General features: G+C 34.4%; 4 protein-coding genes across 7 annotated transcripts; 2 read left to right on the forward strand and 2 right to left on the reverse strand.

The window, feature by feature from the left end:
* Nucleotides 1-366: 366 nt before the first annotated feature.
* Nucleotides 367-8,637, forward strand: LOC123675764 (protein suppressor of sable). 2 transcript variants are annotated; one of them, XM_045611265.1, is made up of 12 exons: nucleotides 367-601; nucleotides 1,837-2,192; nucleotides 2,263-2,396; nucleotides 2,502-2,852; nucleotides 2,909-3,107; nucleotides 3,334-3,585; nucleotides 3,821-3,965; nucleotides 4,050-4,399; nucleotides 5,598-5,850; nucleotides 5,939-6,375; nucleotides 7,124-7,386; nucleotides 7,475-8,637. In XM_045611265.1, exons 1-12 carry the CDS (start codon nucleotides 576-578, stop codon nucleotides 8,276-8,278), a joined length of 3,570 nt encoding a protein of 1,189 aa, XP_045467221.1. In that variant the 5' UTR covers nucleotides 367-575; the 3' UTR covers nucleotides 8,279-8,637. The 2 variants fall into 2 exon arrangements, with proteins under 2 accessions (XP_045467221.1, XP_045467222.1); XM_045611266.1 differs by lacking the exon at nucleotides 3,334-3,585.
* Nucleotides 8,638-9,667: 1,030 nt separating this feature from the next.
* LOC123675769 (protein cereblon) lies at nucleotides 9,668-11,656 on the reverse strand. Its single transcript, XM_045611275.1, has 8 exons — nucleotides 11,458-11,656; nucleotides 11,349-11,401; nucleotides 11,098-11,294; nucleotides 10,749-11,054; nucleotides 10,397-10,643; nucleotides 10,235-10,337; nucleotides 10,087-10,177; nucleotides 9,668-10,030 (listed from the first exon to the last, which is right to left on the reverse strand). Exons 1-8 carry the CDS (start codon nucleotides 11,552-11,554, stop codon nucleotides 9,787-9,789), a joined length of 1,338 nt encoding a protein of 445 aa, XP_045467231.1. The 5' UTR covers nucleotides 11,555-11,656; the 3' UTR covers nucleotides 9,668-9,786.
* A 2,959-nt stretch (nucleotides 11,657-14,615) lies between these two features.
* Nucleotides 14,616-18,281, forward strand: LOC123675771 (gustatory and odorant receptor 22-like). The gene is made up of 7 exons (XM_045611280.1): nucleotides 14,616-16,241; nucleotides 16,291-16,600; nucleotides 16,731-16,969; nucleotides 17,018-17,167; nucleotides 17,290-17,499; nucleotides 17,551-17,640; nucleotides 17,690-18,281. Exons 1-7 carry the CDS (start codon nucleotides 16,050-16,052, stop codon nucleotides 17,768-17,770), a joined length of 1,272 nt encoding a protein of 423 aa, XP_045467236.1. The 5' UTR covers nucleotides 14,616-16,049; the 3' UTR covers nucleotides 17,771-18,281.
* LOC123675770 (band 4.1-like protein 5) lies at nucleotides 17,830-24,938 on the reverse strand. 3 transcript variants are annotated; one of them, XM_045611277.1, is made up of 10 exons: nucleotides 24,636-24,937; nucleotides 24,058-24,205; nucleotides 23,097-23,482; nucleotides 21,501-21,691; nucleotides 20,787-21,002; nucleotides 20,200-20,726; nucleotides 19,997-20,107; nucleotides 19,809-19,945; nucleotides 19,264-19,665; nucleotides 17,830-19,158 (listed from the first exon to the last, which is right to left on the reverse strand). In XM_045611277.1, the coding sequence occupies exons 1-10, from the start codon at nucleotides 24,780-24,782 to the stop codon at nucleotides 18,991-18,993; spliced, it is 2,433 nt and encodes an 810-aa protein (XP_045467233.1). In that variant the 5' UTR covers nucleotides 24,783-24,937; the 3' UTR covers nucleotides 17,830-18,990. The 3 variants fall into 3 exon arrangements, with proteins under 3 accessions (XP_045467233.1, XP_045467234.1, XP_045467235.1); XM_045611278.1 differs by lacking the exon at nucleotides 19,997-20,107 and having other exon boundaries at nucleotides 24,636-24,938; XM_045611279.1 differs by lacking the exon at nucleotides 19,264-19,665.
* Nucleotides 24,939-25,047: the final 109 nt, after the last annotated feature.

The following is a 25,047-nucleotide window of genomic DNA, read 5'->3' on the forward strand; positions in this document are numbered from 1 at the left end:
GGGCGATCAATAAACATTCAATGGAATAGTCAAAAGATGACAGCACTAGAGACATTATTCCAGAAAAATATTAAAAAACCATTATAACGGCAAATGATGAATATTGTAATATGAAAATTCTGAGAATATTTCTGAATTCAACAATTCACTATGCCTTTGACTTACAATACATCAATACAAAGCAAAGGAATGTGAAAGTAGGTCCCTACCTGGTATAACAAAATTTCTTTTTGTTCAAGCTTGGCGTAGGAAAGAGGTCATAGAACTTTGACTACCTGAGCACGTGATTGGTCGAGAGTTATGAAAGGAACGATGTCATTGGCTATCTCGTTTGTGTGCGATCTGATATCGAAATTACGTTTCCTTTCCAACTCCGAGAGTCGTCAGCATCATTTGTGGTCTCAACGCCTTAGAGAACAGTCGGTTAATATGAACAAATGCGTAAATTCTCATATCTGTCTACACACAGATCAGGACAGATATTTAAATTAGTGAATGAGTGATTTACTTTCATGCCATTTCATTAGATACCTATATCAACATCCAGCATAGTGAAACACTATTAGGTTTTGAAAATGGCACTTGTCTGTGACTTAAAAAGGTTTGCATAATTTTTAACGCCAGGACAATTCAAGATAGCCCATCTGCAAGACCTGAAATATGTTAATATTAACGGTTTGGGATCAGTAAAGAAGACTAACGTGAAAAATTAGAATTACAGATCAATGTCAGTCCCGTCATTTTTAGGGCGTTGTTCTATCTGAATAAATCAATTTTGGCCTAAATAAGTATTCAATCGTCGAAATAGCCTATTAAAGAACCAGTTTTGGCTTTATTAGAGCTGTTCACTTAATATAGCCAATATATTTTTTCGGATAGACGCATCGCTCAAAAGATGACGTTGAAAAATGAAGAAAGGTAAAAGGCTTCCATGTCATCTTAATCAGTAGAAAATTTTAGACACTCAAATGTAAAATTATCATTCTAAAGTTAATATTAGCATATTTCACAGTCGCTCGTAATCCATGTAAAATATTGATTACGTTGGGCAAGATGGCCTCTAGCTGAAATGCGTTATTGAGGAATTAGTGAGCCATCACGAAAATATTTCTCTCGAAGATAGCCCCTTTTCTGAGATTTATTATAGTTTTTTCGATTAACTAACAGGTGAAAGCTGAATATTTTGTAGCGTTCCTTATGTAATTCTATGAATTATTTAATTTCGCATTATCTAATTTCTTCGCGACTAAAATTCACTGATGATCCAACAATATGTTACCGTTGGAGCACCTAAATTAGGTGGAAATTCTTATCACTTCTTGGACTTTGGAACTGGAGCTATAATATTCAACGTATTTAAAGCGATAAAAAGTCGTTTCGAGAAAGCCAGATAACACGTGTCCTTGAAACTATTGATTAATTACATGATATGCATGTGTAGACACCTGGTGGTGGAATTTGGAACGAAACTATGACGTAGTTATCGTAATGCATATTTTCCAAAGAAATAATGCATTTTTTATGAAAAATCTATCCAAAACAGTTAATTTATACAGTACTGAAATAACAGAATAGAAAATCTGGCCCTAACTTATTTTTTACAAAGGCATCTCGTTCACTATTTTCAATATTCATAAACAGTTTATACCTAGTTGAAAAAATTAATTAAACATATCAATCCTTCAAATTCACTCCTATAAACAACATATTGATATAACAATGTTATTGATACACAGGAAATTGATTCGACATACGGGGCCGTACGGGATTTAATTTTTACCTTGTACAAGGGGCATCCAAAAAGTGTGAATTCTAAATGGTATTTTTTTTTCTCAGTGAACCGAGTAACGTCGTATCTAAACCTGAAAATTCGGAGGATTTAGAAGACGGAGAAATAGAAGATGGGGAAATTGAGGATGATGATGAAGTAATGGAGGAACAACCTCCTATTGAAAATGCAGCTCCTCAAAATTTACCAGCTAAATGCGATGAAAACAAACCAGAAAAAGTCGATAGAGATAGACCTAGAGACAGATCCAGGGAGAGGCGAGATAAAAGGCACAAAGATAAAGAAACTAGGCACATGACCGAAGCAGAAAAAAGCATTTTGCATTTACGAAGGAAAGAGAGAATGGAAAGAGAAAGGGAGAAATGGAATAGGAGAAAAGAGCATCAAAATGTTGAGCCTCAAGGTAATTCATTATTTCCTTTCCCAATATATATTTGTTGTCTTTGTGAAACTGAATGTTTGGTACTTTTCAGATGATTTTGCCATTAAATTGGAAAAAACTTTGGCAAGTATTTTGAAGAAAGATAGGGGTACAAGCGATGAGGATAAAGATGAAGATCGTAGGGGAAGCAAAAGAAAAAGGAAAGAAAAGGAAGGAGATTATAGTGTTAGTTTAATTTTTTTTTTTTTTTTTCAAATTCTGTATATGTATTTTGAAAATGATCAAATTTTATTCTTAGTGCATCTAAAACATTCAATATATACTTCACAGGGGAAACATCATAAGCCCAACTCTCCCTTATTAGAAGAGATGGACGAGAAAGAAATGCTGAATATTCGAGGAGGTAGTCCTGAGGCCCCAAAACTGGATAAGGATGAAAGGCAAAAAAGCCCTCGATCTGAGGTATCTTATGATTCTGAATATGCCTCAGATCATGGAAAACATGATGACAAAGGAAATAGAGGTAGAAGAGAGAGCAGAAGAGATGGCAAAAAGAATAAGAGCAAAAACAAAACCAGAGATAGGAACTTCAAGAAGGAGAAGAATCGTGAAACCAAAGCTGAGTCAAACACAGATTCTAAAGGGATCTGTATATTTTATCTCAATGGCAAGTGCAATAAGGTAAGGAAAGAAATTAACAAAGCAAGAATGGGTATGAATAATAACTTTGATTTCAGAATGACTGTATTTATTCTCACGAAGCTGTTCCACCTATGAAGCTTGAATTATGCAAGTTCTACCTCATGGATTGTTGTGCGAAAGGAGACAACTGCTCCTACATGCATTCAGATTTCCCTTGTAAATTTTATCACATGGGACTTCCATGCAACATGGGAGATAAGTGTAAGTTCTCACATGGAGAACCTCTCAGTGATGGTAAGTCTTGCTTGTGACTGAACCTAACTCATTTTTCACCTCACCTTCTCTTTCGTCTGCTCACCTTTCACCGCTTGAGAAGAGGTTGTAGTTATTTTTTCCACATTGAGATTCGTGAAAAAGGCATGAAATATGACAGACGATAGGTTGACCCTTATAACTAATCCTACATTCGAAATCTCCCCTTTGTGTGGCTGTTGTCTAAATTAGCGCTTTCTCTGTGTAGGACTGAAACAAATACTTTTTAAACATATTGAGACCGCGCCCAGGGACATTTTGGGAGGTTTTCCTAGGCTAAGTCGGGAAGAGACGCTACTCATGATGGACAATACGCAAAAAAATTTGATGAACGTTTACATGGAGTCCAAACAAGACGAACAGGAAAACAACAACAGTGAAACAGTCGAAGATAATTCCATACCCTCACTTTTTGACATAAACGTACCCGTCCCAGCTGTATTGAATGAAGAACCTAGTGGTTAGTAACTTGTTTAATAATTTACCGACCGGTTGAGAAAATAGCTACGCCTCTTATACTCTCTTCACTTGCTCTACTATCAAGTTTGCACCTCATCAATGTGAAATTAGTCATAAGATCGCCGCTGTTGGCATAATTCGCCAGTGGTTGTAGCTTTTTTCTCACCATATCTTCTATTTCTTCCTAAATTTATTTCTATTCAATTCAATTTTGCATCGCTCTATTTTTGTTTCAGATTCAAAAGCCAAAAATGTGGAGAAATCTAGTAGAAACAAGCCTTCTAGGTGGCAAGCTGCAGAACCCAAAGAAAGAGCCCCAAATTTGTCCATGAATTTGGGTCCCTTCAACTTCAGTCAAGATCAAGACATGCGTATAAACAGGTAAGCATAAATACTAGTAGAAACAGGAAGATATAAAATTTAGAGGAAATACGATTTCAACAAAGTCAATATGTTTTTTTATAGCAATGGGGATATAGACATGAGGACTCTTCCCCCACATCCTTTGAGCAGTCTACCTCAACCTTTACCTTGTTCTTTGGCCTCTTCAGATCTTTCTAAAGCTAATACAAATTCTTTGAGAAGTTCTTCTGGAGATATAGATATAAGAAATTTGGCGCCCAACTTTGCCTCAGATGTAGATATTAGACTGCAAGCAACTTTTGATGGCCCTGGAAATAGTAAAATTGAACACAACAAATCTTCACCCTATTTGGGTAGTAAAGATGTTGACATAAGACAGTTAGGACCTCCACCATCTATGATAAAAAAAGAGGATAGTAACATGCCAGATGAGAGTAAAACAATTGATTCAGGTAAATTAATGAGTTCACATATTATATCAGGTGTGTGAATAAGTCTTTCCCGTTTTTTTTCAAATTTTGAGCCTTTATTGTGAAAAAATGGTTACAAATGAATTATTGAAAGTATTGGCCATCGCTAGCTACAACTTTTCCCCATCTTTCTGGCAACATACGAATCCCGTTGCGAAAAAATTCGACCGGTTTGGCCTCTATCCAGTCATCCACCTCGTAGGAATGGAAGTGCTGGTCAGCCAGGCCATGCGTCATCGATCTGAAGAGATGGAAATCAGACGGAGCAATGTCTGGACTATACGGCGGGTGGGGTAGGACTTCCCATTTGAGCGTTTCTAAGTATGTTTTCACCGGCTGTGCAATGGGGCAAATGGGCGAGCATTGTCATGTTGCAAAATAACTTTGTCGTGCCTGTCGGAGTATTGTGGCTGGGTAGTCCCCATGATTTTCTTCGCTTCGGATTATCGTAACGGATCCACTTTTCATCGCCAGTCACGATACGATGCAGAAAACCCTTTCTTTTATGTCGCTGAAGCAGCTGTTCGCAAGTGAAAAAACGCCGTTCGACGTCTCTCAGTTTCAGTTCGTACGGCACCCAATTTCCGTGCTTTTGGATCATTCCCATGGCTTTCAAACGCTTGGAAATGGTTGTTCGGTCAACTCCCAATGCTTCAGCAAGTTCTTCTTGCGTTTGACACGAATCTTCATCAAGCAAAGTCGCCAATTCTTGATCTTCAAAGATTTGCGGCCGCCCGGAACGCTCCTTGTCTTCCACGTCGAAATCGCCACTTTTGAAGCGTCGAAACCATCCGCGAACACTTGAATCATCGACACAACCTTCTCCATAAGCTTCCTGAAGCAACCGATGCGCCTCGGCAGCAGATTTCTTCAAATTGAACCAATAAAGTGAAACTTCCCGCAAATGACGTCGACTCGGCTCAAATTTCGACATTTTCACGATTTCAAAAATTTATGATGCGAAAAAATTTCAACTAATGTGTTAGTGTGGAATTGTTGACAGATGAATAAGCTTTGATTATGACATATGTAACCATTAAATACTCGCACAGTATTGGTGGCGCCATCTCTTACAAAAAACGGGAAAGACTTATTCACACACCTGATATTTTCAACATTAATTTGAATTGTGGATCAAAGCTTTATGAAGTTTATAGAACTTAAAGTTATATTATTTCAGATTCACACATACTGTCAAACTTGACCAAGATGCATAGACAGCTTTATCTAAGGATACAATCCCAGCAACGGGAAAATACCCCTCTTATGAATAGTGAATATGATGACATCAAGGATGATGACCAAAACAATGACGAAGATTGGTATTCTGATGATGATGATGAGCATAGGTTAACCATCAAGGTTGACAATGAAGAAGGAGAGGCAGCTGAACAAAAAGAAGAAAAGACTGAGGCAGTATTAGACATTCCGAGGTAAGTGAAGATTTGAAGCTATTTTGAAGTGTCGTAAATTATAGTCAACCATTATCCTGCTAATTCTATTATTTTTCATCACCTTCAGTGTGCCAACAATAAACTCATTTGCGGTAAAACCTCAAGAGGTGGTGGAGAAGATTGGAGATCTCTCTAAAATCAATATAACTGCCGACATAACCAAGCTGTTGAGTTCCCTGAGCTCTCTGCCGTCTACACAGTCTACCAAGACTCCAGAAACAGCTGTCTCAAGGGATCCCAGGCAGACCAGAAGCCAGACAACTATTAACTCCCCCTCTCGTAGCCCTACTTCGAGCATGACTGATTCTGCAGTTCCTCTGACCCCTAGAACGCTCTTCGACCCTAGAACAGCTCAGGACCCTAAACTGAATCAAGCCACAGAGGCGCCAAGGGACCCCAGACGAGGCTTCTTAGCTCCAACTGGTTTAAAATCCGAAAAGATGAGTATCTATGAACAAGGGGGGTTAAATATGGAAGATGAGGATGCTACAGAGACTTATAAAGGTGAGAATTTCGACAATTTTCTAGCCATAAACTAGTTACCATCTGATTTCAAAAAGAAAAATTACAATAAAAAAAAGGAATAGGAAAAAATATTTGAATACTACGAGAAGAATAGAAATGGAATAAAGCTATATCTATATAGAGTGTATATGAATAATTGCGTAAAAATTGAGGGGGCGATTCCTTGTCAAAAAATAAGGTGGGTTTTTCATATAAACTTTTTTTTTTTTAACTTACTCCTGCTTAGTTACAGCTCCCTAAAGATGGTGCCCGTAGTTTTTAATTTAATATTTTTTTGTTACATTTATTTTATATTTGTACCAGCTTTCAATAAAAATATTGTTCGACATCCACCTATTGGATAAATTTAAGGTCGAAAATAATTCCAGCTTCCACAACTCTGGCTTATCATCTGTTGATAATTTTTTTTTTCATCAAAAACCGTGAATATTCGCAAAAAATTACACCCTTATTTATTAAAAGTGGATCAGTCTATCCAAAATTGATTTTCTTATTGAAAAATGTGAATATAGAAAAAGTGGGGGGTTCAAAAAAAAAGTTTATATGAAAGACCCCACCCTATTTTTTTGACAAGGAATCTCACCTTAAAGTGACCATACCTTTTTATGTAGACAGTCTATCAGAAATTCAGAAGTTTCATTTGGCATTAAACAGAACTTACATCATTAAAGAAAATAATAAATTCATCTCAAGGCATAAAGTTGATCAATCAATTCTTCCTCCATAGCTTCTTCTAGACCAGACGTGGATCTTAGAACTTTGGGACTCCCTTTCAAAGGTATGGATAGCTATACACCCGCAACAGAGATAGATGCGAGCTTCAGAGCCCATATTCCCATAACGTGGAAGGTGATTGAAGTAGATGTTCCTAGACCAGACTACTCAGGTTTGAAACTATCGTTAGATGATGCTGAAAAAACTGGAGATCCAAGATTGAGAAAGATATTCAGACTAAATACAGAAGAAAGAGACACACCAATGAGTCCTAAGGTAATATAATAATTTACTTAACTCAAAGAAATATTTGCTTGTTTTCAAGTAATCATTAAGGGTTAACACAAAAAAATATTCGTTTCAGGAAAGTCCACAACGCCCAACCAATATTCGTATAGATCCTCGACTTCGTAAAGCAGAAGAGGTTAAAACTCTGAACCAAACCTCTGACTCCATGTCAATGAATTACACACAGCAATTGAGCACCCTTCAGAGCTCAGCCTTCTACCAGAGTTTAACTAGCAATCAGAAGGTCATGCTAAATCAGGAACTAGCGTCAAGATCAGATCAGACTGGTTCTCATGATCCCATACTTAATAGCATTTTAGCCAGTTTGAACTTGCTGCCAGGTATTGGTGGAGCAACCAGTGGCATGACACAAGGACATGGTACTAACTTTGGAGTAGCAGCTAACATCCTACAAAACATAAGCAAAATGAACGCAATGTCTCAGATGAATCCGAATATAATGAATCATAATAATAACCCTATTATGAATTCAATGAGCCAGGGAGTTTTACAACCTGGTCTTTTAGGGGCTGCTCCCGGCATTCCTAACATGCCCCAACAAGAGTTTCCTATAAATTTCGACCCAAGAAATCACAATGGACTTCTTGGTAATGGACCCCCACAGCAGTTTTCCAACTTCGAGCCTCCTCCTGGACAAGGTAGCTTCCAAAACTACCCGAATGATGATTATTACCCCCCGGACAACAATCAAAGTAACTTCCGCGGCGGCAACCATGGAAGGAATGAAAGGGGAGGAAACTTCATAAATAGGGAGAGACGGAGAGGAAGAGGCAATTTTGGGAGGAATCCAGGCAATAGAAACCAATTTAGGAGGAATCAAGTTGGGGGCCGATCGAATAAGGGTCATAATCAATCGTGAATTTTTTCAGTGATTCTAGATACTATGAGTTTATCCCAAGAAAGAACAAATACTGTGAAGTTCAAAATATAGGTTACAGTGTACATATAGACAATTTTTTCTACTGGTTGTAAATAAGTCAGAATCTAGCGGAAAAGTTGTTGGAAATTTTTGGACACTTGATTCTTTTGTTAAAATGAGGAATTTATTTTTGTATTTTGAACTGGATTTTAGGAATAGTGAAAGAAAAATGATATTGTGCCAATGATTTTTATGATTAAGTAATTTCTAATATTGATGAATACAATTTATTTATTGTAATTATCAACTGCTGTATTTATATTTGTTACTGTATATTAAAAAATAGTCTTCCAATCAAATTGAATCTATTTTTGCCATTCACCAACAATTTAATTTTTCCACCATTCAAAATACTTTTACTGAACAAATAATTCTTTAGAATTTGAAACACGTTACAAACTATACGCAATGGTTTATTAGTTCCTATTTTATCGTGAATAATCTCAACAAAAAAAAAAATTTCTAGTTTTTGAAAATTTATTCTTGAATTTTTTTTCTAATCATGCGATCGGCATGAAACATGAAATTGTCCTAGATCTTAATCCAAATTTCATTTTGACCGGTTTGGTAGTTTTGAAATTAACAGGAAAAACAAATTCCGAACAGCCATATTTTCGGAACCCTTAAGGCTTGCTTCACACTAACATGACACGGTTTTCTGCATTGCAATGATACTACAAAGTCACCGCTCAAACTTTCTTACTTGAAACTTTTCTACGAAAGAAGAAAACAGAATTTACTGGGTTCATCCAATCAATATGTAAAAAACAAGGTTGGGGCATTTTTCATCCTTTACACGAAACTGAGTATAGGTTTTAATTACTTTCAGATGAGAATGCTTAGGGCTTCAATGTCTACTTCTGCCATGACTTACAAACAAAAAGTTCACAGAATTGCGAAAAGTTTGCTAGATTTGTTATATGAAATAATCCAAAGAAGAGATGTGAGAGGACTGAGAATAGACGTGAAAAGTTCCAACTACTCAACTGGGCCAGAGCACAGGAAAACTGTCTTGATGCATTGCAACCACGCCGCTTTAAAAACAAAAGATGACTATCTGATCCAGGAAATCAGTGTGCATCTTGGACTTGTTCTTCAAGTCAGTTTTGCTAGTATAAATGTTTTTGATAATATTGTATCTTTAGGAACATAGTTTGTTTCCATACTGAACCTTAAAGAATAACCATCATATCAAAAACATAAAATGTTTCAATTTTTATTTATTCTTTCTATTGTTTAGTTCATTGAGGGAATATGTGTATCATTTAAGACGAATTTATCTCATTATCATTTAATAATTATCAGTTTAATGTAAAATAAAGTTTCAGCTAAAATTTCTTCAGTTTACTGATAATATAATTATTCACAATGGGTAAAATGTATTATTTGGTTTACATTCCTCTACACTATTGACAAAAACACAGTTATAATAGAAGAATGACCCAAGTTCAGTTAAATAATTCATCATTTAGATAATCTATGAATTCACCATTCTCATCTACATATTGGCCATTAGTATTTAGGTATCTACCTATTAGAGAATTTTCATGAGCATTTTTCCAGATATCACATCCTACATTAACACCACTCAAAGCCAGACCATAGAAATTTCTTGGGGTCAATATATTTGAGGTAAACTTCCAACCAAGATGATTTCTACACTGCCAACATTGTAATATAGTCCAAGCATAACTGAAAAAGTTCGAGTTTAGGAAATTATAAACATTTTCAAGAATGTTATAACTCACCCGGGAAACCAGGAAAATTTTTTTGAAGGTTTGCCTGTTAATATGTAATTCTTAGCATAACTGACTGTAACAGTTTCATAAACATGACCACCTAAAAAGCACCATAGTATTAAAATTGCAGTGAATTGAATTATTACAAAATACTCACCTGGATTCACAAAGTTATTTTGAATTCCATCCTTAGAGAGAACAATAATATCCTGTTGATCTGCAATAGTCATAGTGCAATGGTTGCATAACATCAATCTACTCTATAACAAAAAATTTTCTCAGATATTGTCCTTTCAGTAACTCCTCTAAAAGTACTTACTTTCTTCAAATATTGTACTTCTAACCTCAACCTTGATAATACTGTGTTCTCCTGCAAAAGTCGCAACCTTTCCTCATATTGCAGAAGGTAATTCTGTATAAACCAATATGAGAGTATCACTGGGTCTTTTGGCACAAACTCCATATTAAAATATTTCTTCAAACCTGCTAACATTTTCTGTACGATAAAGCAAACTTCATACTCTTCATACAACCAGTGGGGAAATGTGTATTGTGCTGAGTGGTACCTTGAAAAAAAGCACATATAAATATTCACAGCAATCAATGGAATATTTATGGCAATTGGAAGAAGAAACCACATATTCAAAATATATATAAGGAAGGGCACTCACCTCCTATATTTTCTAGCCTTTTTCATATCATCAGTACCCTCACAAAGTAATGGCTTTTTCAATTTCAATGTATAAAGTTGTGAATCTACAAAAGGTGATATAATTTTATGTTCTGGCAGAATTTTCACTGTAACAGTATGAATCCTTTCTTCTCTATCTTCTTCATCTTCTTCTCTTCTAATATCAGACAAAATTTGACAACGTTGCCTTCCCCTAGCTTTTAAAGATAAAATGCCATCTCTAATACTTGTTTCAACAGCCTCCATTGTGACTCCATACTTGAAGAATTCTGAAGGGTTCGAGTAACTTGAGAAAAGGTGGTAAATCTATAAGCAATATACCAACTTACTGTGCGCAGAGAAGAACAAAGACTTTGCTTTTCTTCAAATAATCTTGCATCACAATTCCTTCATTGGGGTTATCAAAAGTTAAAGGCAAAGTGAAGCCTGGCAAAACTAAGGTATTTGTATCTATTCCCAATAGATTCAAGGTTTCTCCATCATCAAATAGAGTATGACCACCTAAATCTTTTAATTTCCCTAAGTACTAAAAAAATTGCATATATAAAAAAGAATATGGATATATAATTCAAAATTTTACCATATGAGAAGTTGGTAATTCAATGTTAAAATCTCCGGTCACTTCTTCTGCATCTGTAAATTATTATAAATTATAGCATCGAATTTTAGATCATTAAATTACAATTTACCATCATCTTCTGAGGACGATTGGTTAAGATTAAAGTGAGAATGTGGAATATGTCCATTTTCGATTTCATTGTTATCATCTGAATCGGAATCAGACATTTTCACCTATTATTTTAAATTATAAACGTGTTTCTTTTGTTAGTAAACAAATCTCACAGACCATAATAATACTTTATGACAAAATGACAAATTTTTTCGAGATTGGTTTGTCTAAGATGCATAGAATACCTGGTGTGTCTACTTATACCTGTAAAACTTTCAGACAAAACGGGAGATTTTTACCTACTTGATTTCGAGGGATCGCGGGCTTTTCAGATGGCGCATACATCGTTTACATTTGACATTTCTCTCAATTCTCGACTCTTGTGAACCAAGGGCGTAGATCTTTTTTTCTTGGGGAGGGATAATCGAAAAAAAAATTTTTGACGACAACTTTTATTCATATCTGTAATGTTAAAAAAAGAAGTTTGATAATGAAGTTTGAACCAAATTACTTGAAATAATTTTTGTTGTTACTAATTCGGTTATTCTTACCTTGTTCTCAAATAAGAGTTACGAAGGAAAATGAGAAATTACTTGGATAATTTTGAGAAAAAAAAGTTTCATGAATATGAGCCCACAAAGGCTTTGCTTTCAATATACAGGTTGTTTCTAGTGTGTCGTACAGTTTATCAAATACTTATTAATCTTCGCTACAGATTAGGTAAATAAATACCAAAACTTATAATTAATGCATTCATTAGAGCTTACTAGCTGGATCTTAAAAATAATTTGGATTTTCCTGAGGATTACTAGAGATTTTTCTCGAAATCGATAGCAGATACGACAAAACTATAACAAACCAAAAAGTGTAGTACAGGACCAGAGTTTTTTTTCTATATTTTTCTAAACTAACAGCCATTCACCAAAATATAGATTTGGAGGAAGGAAGCAGGCATCCTTCCAGAAAATATATCACCCTGTAGATTTGCATTCAAAATTAGCATATCACATAGTGGAAACTTTAAACTGGAATATCTATGGCCAATTCATATTAAATATCTTGTGAAGGGAAGGTTATACGAGAAAATAACTTGAACTTCAACACATGTATCTCAAAACAAAATGTATGGGGACTCATGTTATAGGACTTTTTTTCTTAAAATGATCCGGAAATCTGTCATTTTCATTTGTATCCCCAATTTAGGAGCACCGTGTAATTACCCCCAGTATCCCCCTATTTCTACGCTCTTGTCGTGAACTTTGAGTATAGAACAATAATATTTTATATTCTATGATGGTCTGTCATTATATTCCATTCATTTGAGTACAAATTCGATATGAACTGAATTGTAATTTATTGTGAATGTTTGCAGTGTCTAAAATCAGTATTTCCTTTTTAAACGGCACCAGGCAGATGCGGGAATTCGAAAAATTTTAAAGAGCGCCACCTTACAGCACTCTGGTGAAGCACACCACCAAAGCAACAGGTGGGTCTCTCGAAAAGTCTGAAACAAAATCGAATCAGTAAACACACCAGGTATTCTATGCATCTTAGGTTTGTCTTATCCATAGATAATGTTGATATCTATGGTTAATATCATAGATTAGACCTTAATTTAAAATGAAATGGCCGTATGAAGTCAATATTGGCGAATCCAAAAATCTGAATAGACAACTCTCTAATCAAATAATGCACTGAGCTGTGAGTTATATTTTTGAGGACAATAAGTGCTATCACGATCGGTCCTTCCCCGAGTAGATCGCTCTATCATTTCGTCACGATGTCTGTAATTTTCGAATTTTGAACCGAAAATGCGATTTTAAACGATAAGGTTTGGCTCTGTGCTCAAATTCTATTCTGTTTGGTCATCCGGCCGCTCGTAAACAAAATAACTCTGAACCGGAAGATCTAGAAACTTGAAATTTTCAGAGTAAGTCCGGATCTTCAATGCTGTTGAGTTCTATCCTCAATTCTGGCTCTAGAATTAAGAGTAACAGTAGTATTGTTATGGTAAAGTAACACTATTAACCACGCCAAAATAGGATGTAGAAGATTTCAAGGATCACGATTGGGGCGAGGAGTACTAGCATTATTATCAAGAAAAAAATGATTGTGGTAGTAATTAAGTCGATTAACAAAAAGCAAAATCTTATCGAAAAAAGTTCACACTAACACGGAGAAAAACTTATTATACACGAGACAGTCGAGGCACAGCAAATAACAACAAAGCGAAAACTAACCCTATTTCCCGCATAGTGCAGAATAAATGCAGTTCGCCTTCCAGCATTGGCATGCCTCAAATCTATTTTTAAAAGCCGCCTTCAAAGGCGTAGGAATATTCTCGATTTCTCGCCGCGCCAATGTAGATGAAGCGCTAGACAAGGAAGTGCGTTAGGCATGCCGCAGACCGTTTACTAGGTAGGTTAGACCGTTTACTTCTTAAAAAGGAAGTGAGATGAATATACAACAATAGCGAGATTGCGATGGATACAAGGGCGAAGATCTTTCTTTTTTTTTCTTGAGGGGGGGGGGAGTAATCGAAAAAAATATTTTGACGACAACGAGTCATATCTGTAATGTGGGAAGAAGAGGTTTGATAACGAAGTTTGAAACAAATTACTCGAAATAATGTTTTCATTACCAATTCGATTGTTATTATCTTATACTAGGTGTTTCTAATTGGAGTTACGAAGGAAAATTAGAGATTCCTTGGGTAATTTTAAGAATAAAATGTCCAATTTACATGATCCCGTAAACGCTTTGTCTTCGAGATACTGGGTGTTTCTTGTTGTCCTACTTTTTTGTGATACTTTACCAGTTTATAGAATCTTTATTAATTTTAGCTTCATAGTTGGTAAATAAGTAAAAAAAACTTATAATTAATTTTATTTATTGCAGCTACCTAACTGGATCTTAATACTAATTTGGATTTTACTGAGGATTACTATAGAGAGCTGTTTGAAATTTTTCTTGAAATCGATAGCAGATACGACAAAACTACAACAAACAAATATCACATGGTGAAAATTTCAATTTGGAATATCTATGCCAATCCGAGTAAAATATCTTGTGAAGGAAAGGTGATGTGTGATAAAAACTTGAACTTTGTCACCTGTATCTCAAAAACAAAGCGTTTGCAGACTCATATTATGGAACTTTTTTTCTTGAAATGATCCGAGAAATCTGTCATTTTCATTTTTACCTGCAATTTAGGAACAACATGTAGATATAGTCAATTCAAAACTACTGATGTCTTCACAAATAAATGCCAATTTGAATGAAACACAATAAATTGTAAAACACATGACCAGACAATTTTTAATGCGAATTACTTCAGTTCAGTTTTTTGATAACTACAGTATTGAAATGTTGTGACGAGAATGATACAAAAAACCGAAAACGTAAGTGTATACCGATAACGACTGCAAAAATCACATGATGGCAAATAAGGGGCGATATCGAGAAAGCGGATAGATAAAGGAAAATAATAAACCTCGGGCATAGACGAGCTCATAGTGCATAAAATTATTCATCTTGAAAGCGATAATAAACTCATAAACCGTAAAGAGGTCCGATTTTTTGCTGACGTTTTGATTTCAAATGAAAGTAAAATGATTATTGGTTTATTTCATGGAAAAATTTTTGTTCTTCGTTTTTGCGAAATTTCTGAAATTTGATATTTTGGAAATCTTGGGGGGTAATTACCCCCAGTACCCCCCATTTCTACGCCCTTGGATGGATAGCATGGAACAGAGACCCTTTGTCGTACCAAATTATATAAAATTGAGGATGAAATGGAATAATACCATATTCGATTAATGTGAATAATAATAATAAATTTCCAGAATTAATTTGGTGAGGCACTGCCTCACCTGCCGCCACTGAATAAGAGCATCAACCTGCTTCGATCATCGGTTTCAATTTACTATCGTCCGTCATAAAGGTTCTAGACATCTAGACCTATTCCAAGGAATGGACTCTTTGCATTGAAGGTGTAATTAATAAGCAGCAAAAAGGGTTTTAATTAATAACTTTTTTACTCTATTTGCCTCGAAATATTCCTCATTTCCTAAGAATTTATTTACGAACTCAGGTCGATGGCCACAAATACATTTATTATTATTATTATTTACGATGACACTATCTCTGGTTCTGGTGTACCGTAATTTACTTTCCTAATATTAAGTAATCTTTTTTGCATAAGGTGCGTTAATTATTTAGAAAATGGAATGTTCTCGCACGCATTCGTTTTCTATAAGGGATTAGCGCATCTAATGGTTTCGCTAGCACTATAGGAAACGGGAAAATGCGGACGGGTACAATCGATTTCAACCTCGAATTCTTCCTCAGTTAGTCGCACCCAATTTTGAGACCACTCTCTGCTCCAAATTAAAAAAATACAGATATTTCGGCAAAATGAAATTGAAACTTGCATGTTTTCATCTTCTTCATTTTTAAAGGCATCTTTGAATTTAATATGAAGATTTACGATCGATATATTGGTTTTCAATTACCTCAAATATTAATGGCTAATTAAACATCAATTCTTGATAAGGCGAAAATGTGTCGATCTAGATGAGTTTTAGGTAAGAAAAATTGAGAGGGGCCAAAATGCAACTTGCGGACTTGGCCAATCTTTACGGCAAAGAATTATATATAAGAGATATTTCTAAATGGTTGAGAGGTAGTGCGAGAGCTCAAGGTATACTGAAAAGATCCGAATTAGATGCGAAAAACGTTGAAATTCTAGAAGAACATGATCAATTTTACAGGGATCATAAGCTTCTGCTGACGCTCTTTAGGGTATAATCTGGAGAAGCGAAAAAAATCCACATTAAAGAAGTCTTTTTAGGGTTTGGCCGTTATGCCAGTGCAGAGAGCGACAGGAAAGATTACTTTCTCCTGGACCAGCAATGCAATGATCTACGCTTATTTTTTCTATATTTTCACCACCATTTTGGTATTTATGGTCGGATACGAACGATTCGACATTCTACTCAACAAAAGCAAGAAGTTTGACGAATATATTTATTCCATCATCTTTATTGTGTTCTTAGTGCCCCATTTCTGGATACCCTTTGTTGGGTGGGGCGTAGCACATGAAGTCTGTGACTACAAAAACAGTTGGGGTACTTTCCAATTGAGCTACTTCAAAGTCACAGGTCATTGATTCATTTATACTGAATATAGAAGTGAAGCTGTAACTTTGCACCCCAAAAATCTTGTTTTGAAAAATATCGCTTTGTATGTCTAATTTTTTTATGGGTAATATTGACTTTAATACAATTTTAGGAAAAAACCTTCAGTTTCCTAGATTAAGCATCCTTATTGTTATAATTAGTTCAGGATGTCTGATAGTCGCAATAACATTCCTGCTGACTCTAAGTGCTCTTTTAGAAGGGTTCACTTTGTATCACATGACGGCTTATATCCATATCATTACAATGATAAATATGAACTGTGCTTTATGGTACATTAACTGCAGGGCCATTGGGAACGCTAGCACTGCATTTGCTGATAGTTTTGAACAAGTAAGCAGGTTTTTGTAATTATAACAATTTTTTGAAGAGTTCTTTTAGGATGTCGATGAAAAATGTCCTGCATACTTATTAGCACATTATAGAGTACTCTGGTTGTCTCTAAGTGAACTTCTACAGAAATTGGGAAATGCTTATGCCAGAACTTACTCAACATATTGTCTCTTTATGATGGCGAACATAACTGTTTCGGTAAGATAAATTGAGACTACTAATAAATAATTTCAATCAAATTAAAAAAAATATTTAGTAATGATAATAATCAATATGAAACGAGTGCTTGATTAATATTTTCTATAATTCATTCTTGACAGACATATGGATTTACTTCCGAGATTTTAGAACATGGAGTTAGTTTCAGTTTCAAAGAAATAGGACTTTTAGTGGATACCACTTACTGCCTTACACTCCTTTATATTTTCTGCGACTGTTCTCATGCATCCAGCCAAGCTATTTCTTATAGAGTTCAAACAGCATTACTGAGCATCACACTGGGGAATGTTGACAAAACATGTGCCAAAGAAGTAAACACATTAACAAGAAGTTATTCCTTAAAGCATATTTTGAATTTTCAGATTGATTTATTTTTGATTGCCATAAAAATGAATCCTCCAAAAGTATCCCTCAAAGGATACACTATAGTGAACAGAGAACTTCTAACTTCAGTAAGTTGAATTATGAATTGGTGAAAATATGTGTAATTTTGTTTTACAGAGTTTAGCAACCATTGCTATATACCTGGTGGTTTTACTGCAGTTCAAAATAAGTTTAGTTAATAGTGGATCTTCAGTATAAAATTAAATATGAGTTTAATTAATATATAGAGAGGTACTCGCTTGTAATAAAATGAAAACTAAAACAGACTATAAAATTTATTACATATAGTAGCAAATACAATTTGTATGAGGACGGAGATAATATAAGTCTTCTCAGAATATAGTATGTTTCAGTTTGTTTTGAATGGCACCATTTTTTTCAAATAAATAGCATTTTATATAGGTTAGGCCAAAACTATATTAGCAGCATTTGAAATTATGTATGTCACAAAAATATAATCTCCGATTTTTATCACATGTTTGATTTTCAAAGTACATTAATCTTGGTTTTTGAAATGGATCAACTATAAAATAAGTAACCAAGCAAAAAATCAAAATAAATATAATACAAGTTCAATTCATATACTAATATTATCAAATCTAAAAAAATATTCATCTCAAAATAAAAAAATATGTATAACTTCAAATGAAGGCACAGTTGAAGAAACAACATATAAGAAATATGTTTATCCTGTATAAGTTCAACTATACTTTCTCACGAAAAAATCTCAGAATATTCTAAATGAAGAATACAGGGAAAAAACCATCAAGGTTCACTTTTTGTCAGTTTTGAGAAAATGATTCTACTCAGTAGTTATTCAAGAATGCTAATGTTTGTGGAAAAGACTAACAATCTCCACTTAAGTACAAGGCTAAATATATCCCTGTTTGGGAAAGAACCATAAGAGTTCGGAACATGCACAAAGTGCATTTCCTCAAAAATGGACATTGACGGTTTTTGCCTGCACATTTTGAATATTTTCAAATTTTTCGAGAATAACTATATATCCTCTTATCATTTTTCAAATCGTAATCAGATATTCATCTGTACTTCTAATAAAATTGAGAATACTTGTTTAAAATGCTTCAAGAAGCAGAATAATACTAATTAAGGAATTTTTATCACAAAGATTGGAATTAAGTAGCACTTTCGATATTAGGATCATTTACACCCTTTATTTAGGTCAATGAATATTAGCAGGAATACTTCTGTGATGTATCAGTAGTACAAATCGCTATCGACTTACTGAAAGAACACCTCATATCTTCATTAATAGACTTAGATTGTATTACGTAAGGTCATATATCACGATTGAGGTTATGAATTCACGCTGTCAGACATGGCATCTAATGAGACTACAAATTTGATGGAATCACTAGGCCCAATTGGTGTTTATATAAATCAAGGTAATAAATTCGTTATAGCTGAGTAGTTATAACAGATTTTCTAATTACCGATATATCATTAGTGTTTGCTTGTGTCACAGGTGCAGAAATAACCTCTGAAGAAACCAACCAAGGTGAAACCTTGGAGACCACAGTAGAACTTCCATTGGATATTCTTGATGGTTCAGAATCTGTTCCTTTCTGGAAAATAAAAAAAAGATTGAAGTTTGTGTAACAGGAACAAACTCAAACATTCCATAAGCACAACAAGCATGCAAAGTGAAATTGAAAGCTCATGTAACTTACTTCTATCTCTTCAGGACATACATCAAGTTCGATACCCACTTTATTTTCAACAATGAAGGGGTTATTGGGACCAAACGGGTTTGAAATAAGGAATGGATTGGTGGAGTCCAAAAATGGATTTGAGCTTTCCTCAGAGTTGGTTAAGCTTTCTGGACCATTATTGGTACTAGAGGATCCGTTTTCCTCATCCTCTGTGTAGGAACTGCTGCTCATTAGACTCAAAGGTTGTTTGCCATCGTTGGAAGTGTCTAAGAGACATTTTTCCAGTCCACCTTTATCATTATGTCCAAAGAAAGTGACCGTCACTGGAGTTGTACATCTCTTTTGCTCTTGCTGAGAATTGTTCTGGGTATGATTTGAATTTGGTGGTCCACTTACAGACAGGGTCAACTTGTCTCCTCCCTAAACGGTGGTAAACAATACAAAATAAGCATTAAAGCAAAGCACAGCTGACGCAACGCATTTCGTGTGTATATTGTGTTAATGTTATATGTTAATGATTATTTAGTAATTTTGAGACATTTATAGGAAGAAAAAAAGTTTACCACTGATACAAACGTAGCAGCATTGAGAGAATTCAGGTTGCTTTCATCGCTAGTTGGAGCTGCTACAAACATCTGGTTTGTCAATTTTGAGCCAAAGGATGGAGATACCAAGGAAGGTTCCTCTTGCTTTGTGTAGGCTGAAACAATTTCAGTTAAACCTAGAATTGGTAGAGTAATTATTGACAAACCTTTGAGAATATTGCAAGTAAGTTGACCAGGGAGTAATGGTTTCGCCGTTCCAGATGATTTAATGTTATTTGGTATCTCGCACAAGAGTTTTTTGGAATCAATTTCAGAATCTTCAATAATACATAAAGTTTTGAATGAGTATAATGCGTTATTCAATCAAGATTTTGAGTCGATAGCAATTGAGATTATAAACTTGACTTACCTTCAAGTTTATTCAAATCGTTATCTGTCTTTGTGTTGATCCCAGTCAGTGTTTCTTTTGCTAAACTCATAATTAACAGGTCGAGTTGAGGATCAGAGGTAGGGCTCACAGGTGGTGTTCCGGTCGATATGAGGTTGGAATTTTTCTGTTTGTTTCTAGTCAATGTTCCGTTTTTACTTCCTGTAGGAGAACACACGCGGCTCCCGCAACCCGAAGCCACAGATCCCTTACCAACAGAATTCTGACCAAAGGAACCTCTTCCAACTGAAGACTTCTCAAAGCTGATCTGACTGACAAGTCCAATACTCTCAGGTCCTGTGGGGGTCATGGGTTTCGTGGTATCTTCATTCACCTTTGCGTAAATTGAATCAGTGTTAGTATTCGTAGAAGTGTTGGATTTCACCGATCGGCCACTGCAACGAACAGAGGCAGATGGGACTTCTGCAAGATCAGGGACATTTTCCTTTATGGCTGCTTGTTCCTTCAGCTGCTTCTCTCTCAAAATGTGACTTTGTCGCCTGCCATATCTGGAATGGAAAAACGTCGCTTTGATTATAAGGAATGGTTCCAGACTTTTTTTCTATTACCTTTGACTTGGTTTCCTTTCTAACTGTATGGTTCGTCTGGCCCTACTTCTATGGGCACTCTGGTATTCAGTCTTGCCAGAGTAACGGAATCTGGAACCCATTCGGAAGAAATTCTGTCTCGCTGAGCCACCTTTCACCGGTTCTTGAAGTCTAAAGAAGCCGTGGTGCTCAACAGCACACTTCCAGAGGTGTTTGCATGCTTTTTCGTTGTGTAATCTAAAGGAATAAAATGACAATTGAGTACCATATAGGATGACTTACAATGATTACAAAAGTGAAAAATAAATAATTTACTTTAACATTTAACGCTTAAGTTGGGATAGGATTATAATAACATTGTATTTCAGTTCGAAACAAAATATCAGACTGGATGAGTTAATAAAAAGTCTTCTACATTGTATGGTTCGATGTTAAGTAGAAGTTAACGTTAACTGCCACCTGTACAGCCGGCGACCAAGTGGCTTGATACGAAGAGCCAAACGAAACTGTGAAGTATCCCGAAAATTGCTATGTGCTTTTCTCCACTAAATATTGACATATCATTGTGAAACAAAAGCGCATATCAAAATTTCGAATTTCCATTTATATACGGAAATTATTTTGCATTGGTAGCCTACTGAACAGGATGTCAATATTGGAAATCACTGAAAATCCTATGCGGCAGTCAACGTATTAAATTTCATTCAAGTTTTTTTCATATGGAATCCCTCTTACCTGAACACAAATGTGTGTTCTTGCTCCCTGCCATCATCATCATCTTCCACAACAACAATGGTTAATTTTTTCTTCTTGAAGTTCAGTTTAGTTATTTTAGGCCAAAAAAAGAGTCCAATTTTTTGTTTTCCTTCATATAATAGTATACCTGTTGGCGTCAGACCTAACTTATATTCATTACCATCTTTCCCCTGAAAAAAAAAAACACTGTTATCTTCTGAAGTAAAGTTCCAAAGAATTTTTACCAAAATGTTAAAGACAGTTTTTTGCATTCAACAATAAATACCAAATTTTATGAAAACATTATCAAGAAAAAAATTTGGATGTAATGCTTATTATAAACTGCTCAATAATTTCATTGATTATAGTTATTTACCATCTAAGATGAAATAATGCAAATAATGTAACTCTCATATATAGAGATTTGTTTAGCATAAATTTTAGCCCCATATAAATAGGCAAATTCAATAGAGGTTGATTGATTCCATATGCCAATTTTCAGTCTCAAGAGATATTTTGAGCTAATTTAAATTAATTTTTTGTCAACTGGTTTTATTTTCAAAATTTTTGTGAGATTTTGATTTTTTGTATTACATTCCAAAACGTAAAGGTTTATTATTATTATTATTATTGAAATAAATAAACCAAAAACCAATAATAATCCTATCGATACTTCTCACTGATCAGTGAACTGGGTAATTTTGCGAATTAAATGGTCTATGGGCAAAACTGATCAGTTAGTATTATTTGTTGCCAATAGAGGTTTGTAGGCCAGGTAGATCAAAAACCTTAAAACTAATTTTTTCCAAATGAGAATCCGTTTTTTTTTATTAGTCAGGTGAAATATATGTAAAAATTTCTTCAAGAAGAATAGTCTAAATCTCATTAACATTATTGAAGTTTCATCCATTCTCCAGAAGTCATAGTGAAAAAAATTTTAATTGAACAATTAATATTATGTTTTTAGTCTTAAGTTCCATATGTCCACCGTTTTCTATTTTGCCTTACGAATTTTGGAAGAAATAATATGCCGAAACATTCTGCATGTCCAATTGAATTTTTAATTAACAGAGGAGATAATTAGAAATTTTCATGCAAAAATCTCGAAGTTATTACATTGGAATGAAACGCTATTTAATTATAATTATTTAACAACAAGAGCTGAGGCTATGCCTTTGAAATTCAGAAACAAAAGAATTGATTGAGTATGTGAGTAATGAACATGAAAAAATATATACAAATTTAAGCATTCAATTTGAGAGAATTTTCATTTTTTTTTCGGTTTTCAGACAAATTTGTTGAGAAAAATATGCAAATGATACATTAAAGCAATGTAGAATTCAATGAGTAATCTCATCATGGATAAAAAAACTAAGTGTTATATTTAAAAAATGAAAGTTGGTAAATTTCAGGTGAAACAGGATGTCAAATAAATCTGAATTCCTCTCTCGCAGCAAAGCTTTACTATAAAATTCAAAGTTTTTATTTCAAGTCTTTCTTTGAAAAATTCGAACTAACGGTCTTTGTGAATCACCCTGTATTATTACATTTGGAGAATTATAATCAAGTGACTATTAAAATCATCGAAAAACTCACCAGAACTATATGGGTGTCAACTCCATAGCTTTCCAGCCACTTTATCTTGTTGAGATATTGCATCTCAGCCTGAGCAGGGGTCAGTCCCCTAACCTTCTGGAACTCATTCAGAATATCAATCTCCATCTCTTCTGTTTGGTCTGGAACAAAACGAAACTCAGATACTGTACCAGCAGTATGTTGAGTCTCATCATAATCTCCCAGTTCAGATTGTAATGCAAGAGCTGCAAGTTCCACAGCAGTCTGTTTGGGGCAATCAATTTTTCCATCAAGTACATCCTGTTTGAGTTGTAGGAAAAATTGATAACGAGTCAGCTCTTCTCGAAGATTACTGGGCTCAGATGAATAAAACTTCACCTTCAGAAACAAAGTATATGGTGGTCCGACTGAAATTAGATTAGTAAACAATAATTTTTTATTTGATAGTTTTAATGAAGACAAAAGATTAATAATTAGTATTTGAGCTATGGATGGTGACCATAATAGAATCTAAAAATTACATTGGGATCACAAGCACAAATATATTGGAAATAAATTCAATTTGATGCAAACACATCATACATAAATTATTATTTTCATTGAATTCTATATTCAGAAATTCAGAATTCAGAACATGTCATGATTGGAAAACATAATCTCCCACATGAATGCATGAATTCAATATATGATTTATAAAAACACAGTGTTATTAAGGATGGATTTCCTACTGAACTTGAATGTTCAATGTTTTCTATACAGACTCTTCTAGGTCTCTGTGGGACCTCTCAATAGCTTAGAGTTTGTAAGAGTTAAGAGAACTGATTAGTGTAGGCTTTGTTACTGTATTTCATTGCCACTTTAGACATAGCACTGTTAAATTTCTTTCCCGGCCCGGGACTCAAAATTCAAACCATCAGCATAGTCCTACACACTAATTATAACTATAAAATAATTCATAAGTTTTATGTAATACTGTACTCACTTTTTAATTGCTTTCTTATAAGTTTATTTGGGTCTAGCCAATGTTTGACATGATTTACATCTGTAAATTGGAGACCAAAATATTCCTTCTCTATAATATCCAAGGAATAAAAGACTTGTTCATATAAATCTCCAGCAAGAGCTTTTTTCTGTGAAATCAATTAAATTATTCCTTAAATGATGGGAAAATTACAATCTCCTGACCCAGTGACTGGGATCAAACAATCAATTATCAAAGATTACAATAACAGAGAAATTCATTCAATTTACCGTAAGTGGTTGAAAAATTCCCACAACTGAAAATTGCATTAACATTAAAACAATAGATGTATGCAGCAACATTTTTACTGTTACAATACATGGTTATCATTATTCCAGGTGAATTGGTGAATTCCTTTAAAAATTTGAATGCAAATATCGTTATTTATTTGGAAGAAAATTTTTTCTGATAGGAAAAATTTGTATACCCTATATGGGGCACATTTATTGGATGTTTTTGTATAGAATATCGAAGTAAACACACCAATTAAAAACCATTCTGATCAAAAACTGTGAAAATAAACTTTTTATTGAACTTACCGACAATTCTCTTGAAAGTTCAGAACCATCCAAAAGTACCACCTTGCACACTAATAAGTTTTTATTATAGGTACCATTTCTTGAATCAACCTTGTTTCCCTGGTTATGAGCAGTGTTTTTCCTTTTTCCGCTCAAAAATCTGAACATTTTTAAAAAGATTATCAGTCAGAAATTATTATTTAGGATTTATCTCATAGGTGTTTTTGATATAACTGTTAATATAATAATTGTTATATTTAATGTTAATGTAAATCACTTTTTGTTGAAAAACTTGTGGCGGCCATTGATGGATCACAGAATTGAATGTGTGTCACTAATGTCACCAAAATTTTAAAAGAAATTATAAATGATAATTGAAATCCTCTATTTGCTCCCAAATTAATTTCACACTTTCATCGGTGTATCGTTCAAC

Source organism: Harmonia axyridis, chromosome 3 (genome assembly GCF_914767665.1).
Source record: "Harmonia axyridis chromosome 3, icHarAxyr1.1, whole genome shotgun sequence".
Lineage (NCBI taxonomy): Eukaryota > Metazoa > Arthropoda > Insecta > Coleoptera > Coccinellidae > Harmonia > Harmonia axyridis.

Bases quoted from the DNA above. Each gene is read 5' to 3' on its own strand.
- LOC123675764 (XM_045611265.1), top strand. From the start codon at position 576: ATGGCACTTGTCTGTGACTTAAAAAG. The intron at 3,966-4,049 runs GTAAGCATAAAT...GTTTTTTTATAG, and splicing joins CAAGACATGCGTATAAACAG to CAATGGGGATATAGACATGA. The intron at 4,400-5,597 runs GTAAATTAATGA...ATATTATTTCAG, and splicing joins GAGTAAAACAATTGATTCAG to ATTCACACATACTGTCAAAC.
- LOC123675769 (XM_045611275.1), bottom strand. From the start codon at position 11,554: ATGTCTGATTCCGATTCAGATGATAACAATGAAATCGAAAATGGACAT. The intron at 10,178-10,234 runs GTGAGTATTTTG...GGTGCTTTTTAG, and splicing joins AAATAACTTTGTGAATCCAG to GTGGTCATGTTTATGAAACT. The intron at 10,031-10,086 runs GTGAGTTATAAC...GAACTTTTTCAG, and splicing joins AAATTTTCCTGGTTTCCCGG to TTATGCTTGGACTATATTAC.
- LOC123675771 (XM_045611280.1), top strand. From the start codon at position 16,050: ATGCAACTTGCGGACTTGGCCAATCTTTACGGCAAAGAATTATATATA. The intron at 16,242-16,290 runs GTATAATCTGGA...AAGTCTTTTTAG, and splicing joins TTCTGCTGACGCTCTTTAGG to GGTTTGGCCGTTATGCCAGT. The intron at 17,641-17,689 runs GTAAGTTGAATT...TTTGTTTTACAG, and splicing joins ACAGAGAACTTCTAACTTCA to AGTTTAGCAACCATTGCTAT.
- LOC123675770 (XM_045611277.1), bottom strand. From the start codon at position 24,782: ATGTTCAGATTTTTGAGCGGAAAAAGGAAAAACACTGCTCATAACCAG. The intron at 21,692-23,096 runs GTGAGTTTTTCG...TTTTTTTTTCAG, and splicing joins TTGACACCCATATAGTTCTG to GGGAAAGATGGTAATGAATA. The intron at 19,666-19,808 runs GTAAACTTTTTT...ACCACCGTTTAG, and splicing joins CTGCTACGTTTGTATCAGTG to GGAGGAGACAAGTTGACCCT.